The 9663-nt window shown below is 55.5% G+C and overlaps 1 protein-coding gene across 2 annotated transcripts; it reads left to right on the forward strand.

Moving 5' to 3' along the window:
• Positions 1–15: 15 nt before the first annotated feature.
• TMEM74B (transmembrane protein 74B) lies at positions 16–8518 on the forward strand. 2 transcript variants are annotated; one of them, XM_079128383.1, is made up of 2 exons: positions 16–145; positions 3827–8518. In XM_079128383.1, exon 2 carries the CDS (start codon positions 3868–3870, stop codon positions 4564–4566), a length of 699 nt encoding a protein of 232 aa, XP_078984509.1. In that variant the 5' UTR covers positions 16–145; positions 3827–3867; the 3' UTR covers positions 4567–8518. The 2 variants fall into 2 exon arrangements, with proteins under 2 accessions (XP_078984509.1, XP_078984510.1); XM_079128384.1 differs by lacking the exon at positions 16–145 and adding an exon at positions 255–388.
• Positions 8519–9663: the final 1145 nt, after the last annotated feature.

Genomic DNA, 9663 nt, shown 5'->3' on the forward strand with positions numbered 1-9663 from the left:
CTCTCCGGGCGCCCTCGCCGGCCAAGGGCGGAGCTCGATCCGCGGCTCCCGAGAATCCCGGGCTCCCGCCCCTTCCCTGTCGCTTCCTCCCGGAGCCCCCCAGCGGTCGCCACCGCCGCGGTGTAGCCCCGCGCGGCGCGAGCAGGTACGTGCGCCTCGCCCGCGGCTCCGGCCGGGCGGGAAGGGGGCGGGAGCCCGGGAGGAACGGGCAGAGGCGGCCAGGCCCGCGCCCTCCGGGGCTGCGCTGCAGCCGACACCCCGGCAGGCGGGCTGGCGGGCGGGCGCCAGTCGCCGGGAGGCGGGCGGGCGCCTGGGAGGACGCACCTCGCCCGCTGGCTACCCGGCGCCCTTCGCCTCCGCGTGGGGAGGCAAGAGAGGCCGGGCACAGGTACCCACGCCGAGGTGGGCTGCGGGGGCGGCTGGAGGCTGAGGGCCGGGGGCAGCGAGTGGTGGCGAAGGACAGCTAGCTGACCTCGCGGCCCGCCGAAGGACATGCGGCGTGGGGACCGGGGCGCACGCCGGCGCCGGTGCATCCCGGCCTCCCGGGCCGCCCTGCTACGGGCGCTGCCCGGCCCGGTCCGGCCTGGCCCGGCCCGCGGCGTTTGTGGTCAAGGGCAGGAGCAGGGGGTGTGAATTGCGGGCTGGCGGGCGCGCGGGTGCGGTGGACTGCGGGGCTGCCCGGCTGCCGGAGCTCCCTGCGCGGAACTTTGGGTAGAACAGCGTGGACCTGCGTGTGCGTATCTGCGCGCCCCGAGGCTTTGTGTACAACTCATGCGTGTGTCTATCGATTGGGTTTTGTGAAGCTTCACCCATCCTCGCTGTGCGTCCGTCTCCCCGGGTGTCAGTGTGCGCCATGGGTGGGGTGTTGGGCCCAGGCAGGTCTTGGTGGATCAGGCTTCAATCTCAGCAGCCCTAGGGGTGAACTCACTATTTCTTTTCTTTCTTTCTTTTTTTTTTTTTTTTTTCTGTCTACCTCTCTCTAACCAGTTCTTCCCCCCTCCTGGGTACCAGAGTGACCCATAGATCTGTGGGTCACACTTCTATCTTCCTGTGTCTGTGGGTACTGCTGTGGGAAACGCCCCCAGGGGATTGAGTATGGAACTGGGGTGTGTCTTTCAGGGCCTGTCCAACTGCAGATGAAATTGGAGTAACTAAGATGATTCTGGGGTGCAATCGGTGGGTGCAACATCTGTGTCAGTTTGTCTGTCTCTGCTTACATTTGGGTAATCGTGCATGGTCTTGTGGGCTTCTGAACCCTTGATTGAGAAACAGAGATATTTGGGTGCTGCTGGGCAGTGGGGGGGGGGGGGTTTCTTTTCTCTGCCCTACACTGGGCATCCTAAGGAATAAGTTTTGGGTTTCCCGGTGGGTGACCGAGAGTTCCTTTCCAAGAAATTGGGTGCCTCAGATTTCCCCTGGGATATGGAGTCATCCGTGTGTCTATTTGGGGAAGGAATTCCAGGGCCCTTCTGGGAGCACAGTTCTGTTGAAGGTGCTGATGGCCCGGTGAGTGGGTACCATATTTGAAGACCAAGTAGCACCCACTGTGGGGCTGTTGGTGGCTTTTGGTGTTGAGTAGAAAGCCAATCAACACTTCTGTTCTCTCTGTCTATTCCCCAGGAAGTGAGAGCAGTCTGGGTGGGCATCTGGGGACCCAGGTGAAATTCAGATGTATCTCTGCACTCTGGAAGCTCATGATTGCTGTTAGACAGTTGGATAAAGTGGAGGGTCTGTGCGTTCCTGCTGGAAGAGCCAGGAAAGGAGCGTGGGGTGTTGGCACCTGCAAGGGAGTGGGTGGTTTTAAAGGTTTGTGGGGTGGTAATCATTCTTAAGGAACGTGCATTCAACTCCTGGACCCCCACATACATGTGATAGGATCTAGGCCTTGTTTTATAGATGGAGATAGTAATTCCTGACCTGGGACTGATGATGGTTATGGGGGATACTTTTAAGTGAAGTACCCCACACAGGGTCCAACAGGTCATGGGTGCTCAGTAAGCATTTGTAAAATCAAAATTCTAGAAAGAGAAATGTAGTGATAGAAATGGGTTGTAAGTCGAGAGAGGATTGTACTCAGATGAAAGGCCCTGTCTGTGCTAAAGGGAGATGTAAGTCCATATTGGAAGGAAGGTCAGGAAGGTTGAAAAATGTGCCTTTTGTGCTGGACCCTTGGAGTTTTATTCCTCCGCCTGTTCATTTCATTCATTCTTACTCCATTCATTTGCTCATATTCAAAAACACACACCACATATGCAGAACCACAGAGCATCAGGGAATAAACCTGGCCTGCGAATGCAGAGAACCGTGTTTATGAGTGTGTGTGTAGATGTGTTGGAGCATGTGAGCTGCTTTGCATCTGGGGGTCTCTGTGCCATGTGGGGATTTGTGTGCCGGGCCCCCTGGGTGTATGTACCCTCAGGTTACCAACTTGTAAGTGGAACAGCATGATTCTGCTGTGGGATCAGGAGTGACAGCCAGGGAAGGGGACTGAGGCTGGAGATGTGGGGGAGGAACTAAAGCTGCATAAGGGAGGACTGATTACCAAGTGCAGCGGAGAGCTGGGAGGGGATGGAGACCTAGGGCGGCCAGATTCTTCCATTTTGTGAGAAGCCAGTAATCCAAAGTTTAAAATGTCAAACTTTTGCTTTTTATGTATTGGCAACAAATTCACCAAAAACAAATGAATAAACAAAACAAAGCAGAACTTTTGTGAGCCAGATCTGGCCCTCGGTATCCCGTGATGGGAATGCACACGTTCTGTGCTCAGGTACTAGGTGAGGTGTCGCCTCTCTGTCGCCCCTTCTTGCCTCCCTCTCCCAACTCTCCTGGTCCAGGCCTCCACCCAGAGGCATTTGGCTTTGACCTCAGTAGTGGCCCTCAAGTCCCACCCACTTTGTCCTCCCAGCCAGGCCACGCCCACCTGTCTGCTTCCTTGCCAGACACTGCCCTCCATTCTGTCCCCTTCTAGACCGTCTATCCCAAACCCCAGCGGACCTCAGCCCTCCCTGCTCCAGTACCTCGCTACCTTTCTCCCTGGCTCCTTGGCCTGGCTTTCAGTCTTCCATGAGGGCCCCCGTGGCTCTCCAAGGCACCCCTCTCTCTTCCAGAATGCCCTCACCCCCGCTTGTTACTGCAGAATTTCCCTTTCTTCCTCCGAGATCTGGCTTTCAACTGCCACCAACTCCTGGACCTTCCCTGCTCTTCTCTTGGTTCCCAAGACACCTTGGTGGCCTCCACCAGACCGCCTCCCCCACCTCCACCCTCCGCTCTCATACGGTGATGCTCACGCCTCCAAGTGGCCAAGGCCTTGTGTGCGTTATTTTATGAAATATTCACAACAATCCTACGGGGGGAGCTTTTGTTTATTCCCATTTTACAGGTGAGAGCAGAGAGTTTGGGGAGGAGCTTATCTCGCTTGCCTAAGCTCAAGGGGTAAACCTGATAGCCTGAATTCTCCATCGTGGTAATGGCTCATCACTAATGCACTTACTCTATCAAGTACTTTATATGGGTTGTCTCAATCCTTATATAAGCCCTGCGAAGTAGGAGGTAGTTTTGCCATTTTATAGATGGGAAAACTGAGGCCCAGACAACCTAAGTGAATTTCCCAAAGCCACTCAGTAAATTTCCCACAAGCCAGTGGTGGAGCCAGTCCTAGCATGGATCACGCTGCTCTGTCATTGTCCCATTCCCCAGCTCCTCCTTGGTGTGGGGAGCTCCCGGTGGGGGAGAGGGTCTGTGCCCAGGGTCAAGTGTGAGGTGTGGCACAGACAGGGACTTGGTAGAGATTGGTTAAATTCAGCTGACTTTCTGTTTTCTCTTCTAGCTGCCGAGGGGCCAAGGGATGAGCTGGGTTCCTCCTTCCTAATGGCATCTCCCCCTGGTCTGGAACTGAAGACACTGAGCAATGGTCCCCAGGTCCCAAGGAGACCAACTCCTCTGGGCCCAGTGGTCCCGTCCAGGGCAGGCGTGGAGAATGCTGGCTTCTCCTTGGAGGAGCATGAGACCCGTTTCCAGAACCCCAGGGATGCCAGACTGGACAGCTCCCCCAGTCCTCTGGGGGGTGTTCCCTCGCTGCCCCGGTCCCAGCGGGATGATCTGTCCCTGCATTCAGAGGAGGGGCCCGGCCTGGAGCCGGTGAGCCGCCCTGTGGATTATGGCTTCGTTTCCGCCCTGGTTTTCCTGGTGAGTGGGATCCTCCTAGTGGTGACAGCCTACGCCATCCCCCGGGAGGCCCGCGTCAACCCGGACACAGTGACAGCGAGGGAGATGGAGCGGCTGGAGATGTACTACGCCCGCCTGGGCTCCCACCTGGACAAGTGCATCATCGCGGGCCTGGGGCTGCTCACGGTGGGCGGCATGCTCCTGTCCGTTCTGCTCATGGTCTCCCTGTGCAAGGGAGAGCTGTACCGCCGGCGGACCTTCGTCCCCGGCAGGGGCGCCCGGAAGACGTATGGCTCCATCAACTTGCGCATGAGGCAGCTGAACGGGGATGGGGGCCAGGCCCTGGTGGAGAACGAAGTTGTCCAGGTCTCGGAGCCCAGCCACGCCCTCCAGGGGTCCTAAGGAAGAGCCCACCCTTTCTGGCTGCTTTAGCTCCAGGGCTCCAAGGCCCCAAAGGCCTGGGGCTTGACACTGAGCTCTCCATGGGGCCCCTTGAAGGAGGCTGGGGTGTCTTGGGTGCTGGAGGGGAAGCCCAGGGCAGCCCCGCTCAGGCAGGTGCCCGCTGGTCTGTTCTGCAGTTCGAGGTTTTGCTGAAGGTTTTGTTTGGCGGACAGCTCTGCTGGCTCTGCTGCTAAAAATACAAAGTTTGGAAACCGCTGCTCTTGGAAGATGAGGTTTCTTGGCATTTCCAAGGGTTGGGAGCCATTTGAAAGGTTGCCTGTCCCGTTCCTTAGCTGAGGGAAATTCTGGGGCCTCACTACCCTCATTGGCTAGCTGAAGATGTGGGGTGATCTCGGAGGGGCACCTTTCATGCTGACCTCTAAGGTGAGAGGTGGCTTCATGGTGATGGGAGAAGCCAGCACTGGGGTGACCCCCTGTGGCATCCCAACTGACTGAACCATGCATGACCCTCTCCTCTGCAGCCTTCAGTCACTCGGTCTGTATAGACAGGGTGTGGACTGGATGACCCCTCTGGCCACTTCTGCCCTGGCAGTGGGAACCCAGTCTCTGCCTCTGGCCCCGCTTTGCAGGAGGAGGGTGTCCACCAGGAACTGGTCTTTGTCCATGCCCTGCTCTGTGACCACGTCAGGAAGCTAGCAGATCTCACTGTCCTGCTGAAGAGCCCCCCTGGGTCAGTCAGGCTTAAACCCATTTTGCCACAACCTGCGTTTGGTCTCAGGGTCTAATTTCCTGTAGTGACTAATTTTTTGTGGTAGCACATTTTGTAAAGTTAGAGGCACATTTCCACCCATGGGGGCACAGAGAATCTTTCAGACAAGAAAGTGTGACAACTTTGTGGTATATCCGTGGGTATGATGTGTTCTTGTTCACCGATCTTCCTTAATAGCATCGTCTCTTGGGTCTGACCTTATTCTGACAGCAGAAAAAAAAAATTTTTTTTAAACGCTGAATTTGTCTCCTCCCACTTACCCTCTTATTAATAAAGCGTAGCCACAGCTGATCTGGGGAAAGCAGGCATGCTCAGCCTGGTTGATGGACATTTGTTCTCTGGCTTGTGGAATATTTCCAAGCTCGTTCCATACTTTCTAAACTCTTGATGAGAAAAGAGAGATTTGGGGGTGAGGAGATAAAAGCATTGGAGAATTTGGGGGGAGGCACCATCCAGTCCAAGTGGCTCTAGAGGGCTTTGAGAGGACCTGCCTTCTTAGGCCACTGGTATGAAGACTCTAAAGGGGTCATTTCCGTGAGCCCCCTGCTGACAAGTGGGTCCACTTACTCCATCTCCATGTGGGCTGGGAATTCTCATTGTCTTGTGGGGGTCGTAGTAGAAGGATGGTGTGGACGTGGGGTTTCCAGGGGCCCTGATTACCGGTAACATGAGCCTTCAGTCCAGCGAGTGGGACAGCTGGGTGGTGTAAGATCACAGCTTCTGAGACAGATCAAATAGCTGCTCCTGCTGGCAGTTTCTGTCAGGAGTAGAGCTGGGGTGGGGGGAGGAGCTGGAGCGGATGAGGATTGTTCAGCTTGGCCTTCCACGTTCTGTTGGGGTGTCGAAAAGAACAAAGGCCAGGATGATGAAAGGGTCACCAGTCCTGGGCTCCAGTGGGTGTGCCAGTCTCTCCCAAGTGCCAAGCAAGGAGAAGCCAAAGAAAGTGGTGTGAGCCAGGCGAGGTAACGACAGTAGGATTGGACACCCCAAATGATGGGCTGAGGCTTTTCAAATCCATAATGATAATAACAAAAATATCAACCCAAGCCCTATGGATTACCATGACAGTGGGGGACTCATTTGGATACTAAACCTGTTGAGAGGTTGCATCTGGGACCATCAATTCATATCAGTTTAAATGCAGTGAATTGTATTTAGGGGCTAAATGTGGTAGAAGATTAAATCTCAGGTTTTCTCCAAGCCAGAGAAACCTGCTTTGCATTCTAATGTGGAAACTCCTTTAGAAAACGTTTGTAATGGAGCAAAGCAATCATTACCTTGTCAGTGAATTAAGAAAATTTGAGAGATGCCAGAAACATTTCCCCAAGATTGCAGCTGAGATCTCCTACCCAGTGGGTCAGAAGGAGGTTTAGGAAGTCATCGAGGAAGGATACGGAGGGTTGAGAACTTCCTTTGCACGTTCCTTTGAGGTCAGGTGTGGTGACATCCCAGGGGCCCCTGTGGTTGCTGGGTGAGCTTCCTCACCTCCAGGAACTTTTCTCATCTGACAAGCTACTAGGATCCCCACACCTTGCTTGTCCTGGTGTATCTGAACAGATAGCAGTTTTGGAGTTGGGAAGACCTGGGTTTGCATACAGGCTCTGCCATTTACCAGCTGTGTGACCTTAGGTAAGTTACTCTACCTTTCTGAGTTTGGGTTTCTTTGCAGAGTTGGTTTTATGAAAACCCTGCCTTAGGGGTGTGGTGCAGATCAGGAGGGCCAGTGACAATGACTGGGATTAAGTCATTCAGGGCTAAAACCTGGGGGTCGACCCTTCTGCCTCCACCCGCACCTCCCCTCCTGCCCACCCATGGATCTTGTCAGTTCTACTTTCAGAATGTGATCCGCCTTCTCCCACCAGGCTGGTCACTGGAGTCCTGGCTTTCTTTCCCGACTGCTCCGACCTGGTTCATCAGCCACTCGGTAGTCCATTAACAGGTCTGTTCGCTCCTTCCCTCCCGCAACGCTCCCCCTGTGTGTCCCTCTTGTTTCCAGGCACAGTCAGAAGTGGACTGACCACAGCCAGGCTGGCCTGTGTCCGTCACCTGCACAGTCCCCTCCAAGTTCTCAGCTGTCTTTTGTATTTGTAATTCTGATTGATTTTTCTTAAGGATGGCCCCATAAACTCCATAAGCTTCAGGTCCCCCAAACCTGGACCCGTTCCCTACAGTGGCCTCAAGGCCCTATGCTCTGTGGTCCCTGTGCCCTCCAACCTCAATTCCCAGCCCTGGTTCTCGCCCACTCCCCTCTAGCCACCATCATGTTGGCCATTCCTGACCTTGCCACCTCAGGGCCTTTGCACTGGCTGCTTCTCTGCCTGGAAGGCTCTTTCCCTCAATATTGCAAGCCCCACTCCCTCACCTCCTTAGGGGATTTGGCAGACCTCATGCCCTCCCTCACTCCCTCTTCTCCTGCCTGCTTTATTTTTGTCTGGAGCAAAGCATTGATCGCCACCCAGCAGGCTGTGTCCTGTTATTTCCTGTCTGTACTTCCCCCTCGTCCCCTGCAGGACTGCAGGCCTTACCAGGGCTGGCATTCTGGTCTAATGAGTTCATGCTGCACTCACACTGTGACCAACTGGTTGATGCACATAGTAGGTGTTTATTGTTGAAGGGACAGATGAATGTAACTAAAATTCCCTGTGGCTGCCAGGGAACGTGGGCCCTGTATGGGATTCCAGAGCCCCACAGTCCCTGCCCAGTCTCCTGGACCCCTTCCTAGGGCTAAGAATCAGGGATGCAGAAGATGGCATGCCCAGAAGTGTTGAAGGGCCTTATTTTGTCACTAAACCCTGGTGCTGGAGCTTGGGAGCCCATCTGCCTCCCTCTCTCTGAGTCTTGGTACAGCTGTGTGTACTGAGGAGCCACCTGGGGCTCGCTGATCCATGGAGACCCCTCTTCCAGCCTCGTCAGGCCAGCCAGGGGCCAGCTGGACCTGGGAGGCATTCGCTGGGTGGTTAGAAGCCTGTGAGATACACCAGCCTGATTCTGTCCCGCCTGAGGACCCACAGAGCCCAGGCCTGAACCTTTGGAAGCCCAGTGTCTTATGAGCACCTCTGCCCACTTACCTCAGCCATCCTAAGTCTCCCAGCTGAGAAGGCCGCTTCCTGAGACACTGTCATTATTGCTCCCTTTCTTGGGAATAGTATTACCTTCCCTGGGATTCTCTTTAAATTGCCCTCCCTGCATGTACACATCTGCACACACATGTGCACATGAGCATAAGTGTGTGCCTGTGCAAGGGTGTGCATGCGCACACACACACACACAGCTCTCTCTTGCCTGACCTTGCTCAGAAGCCAAGGACGTGCACTCTGGGAAAGCGGCTCCAAGCCAGAGCATTCTCTGGATGACTGAAGACGTTTTCTTTCTGCACCAGCCAGGCTGTGCTGTTCCCCGCATGCTGACTTCACGGTATCAGCCAGGTGTCCCCTCCCGGCCAGGCTGCTATCGGGTGTCCTTTCTGCTCCCCGCACCCTGAGGACGGGAGGAGAGATGTCCAGGAGCATTTCCACCCTGGCATTTTGAGAGGGGACTGTGACCCTGGGTTGGGAAGCAGGCCAGCCAGGTCCTTCTGGTTACCCTTCGGATGTGTCTTTGGGGGACAGTACCACCTCTCTGCTTTTCCAGAGGGAGACTAGAAATCTTGTACTCCTTCCCCAGGGGCTGGGGCCAAGAAACACGGGCAGGGGCCTTGTCAAAGTTGACAGCTTGATACTCTGTCAAGGGGCAGAAGAAGTCCTGAGGTGGGGTTCTGTCAGGCGGAAGGAGGGGTGTATGTCCCCTGAAAGGCAGGAAGGGCCCTGTGGTCCTATTGGCTCCTCCTGGAGAATGGGCTCCATGTCCCTGGCCAGTGGAGCCTCAGATGGCTGCCATCTCGCTGGGGCTGGGATGTAGGGAGCTCCTCGCGGTAGAGTTACATTAGCATTTACTGGTCAGGTGTTGGGGTATCTTCAGGGGTGGGTCGTAGTAGAGTTGGGCTGGCTCTCCAGACTTCCAAACCCCTCCTTGGAGGAGGGTCGACGCCCCAGTGGCCAGAGCCTAGTGACCCCTGCTGTATCGTCCTGTCTTCTCCCCAAATACCTTCTTCCCACATTTTTCCTCTTCCTGGCCGGCTGTCCATGAGCAGATGGGCGGGACCAGGACAGAGGATGGTGGGATTCCCACCTTCTTCCGCCTAGAGGGCAAGTGCTGTTGAGCTTCCTCCTCATGCAATTGTCAGACGGATGGGAGGCAGAGCCCCTGCAGCGAGGTCCACTGAGTGTCCGTGGAGGGGAGAGTGTAGGGACACTAGCTCCAGAGACGGAGGGCTGGGTGCTCAGGGTTTG

Source organism: Sciurus vulgaris (genome assembly GCF_902686455.1).
Source record: "Sciurus vulgaris genome assembly, chromosome: 2".
NCBI lineage: Eukaryota > Metazoa > Chordata > Mammalia > Rodentia > Sciuridae > Sciurus > Sciurus vulgaris.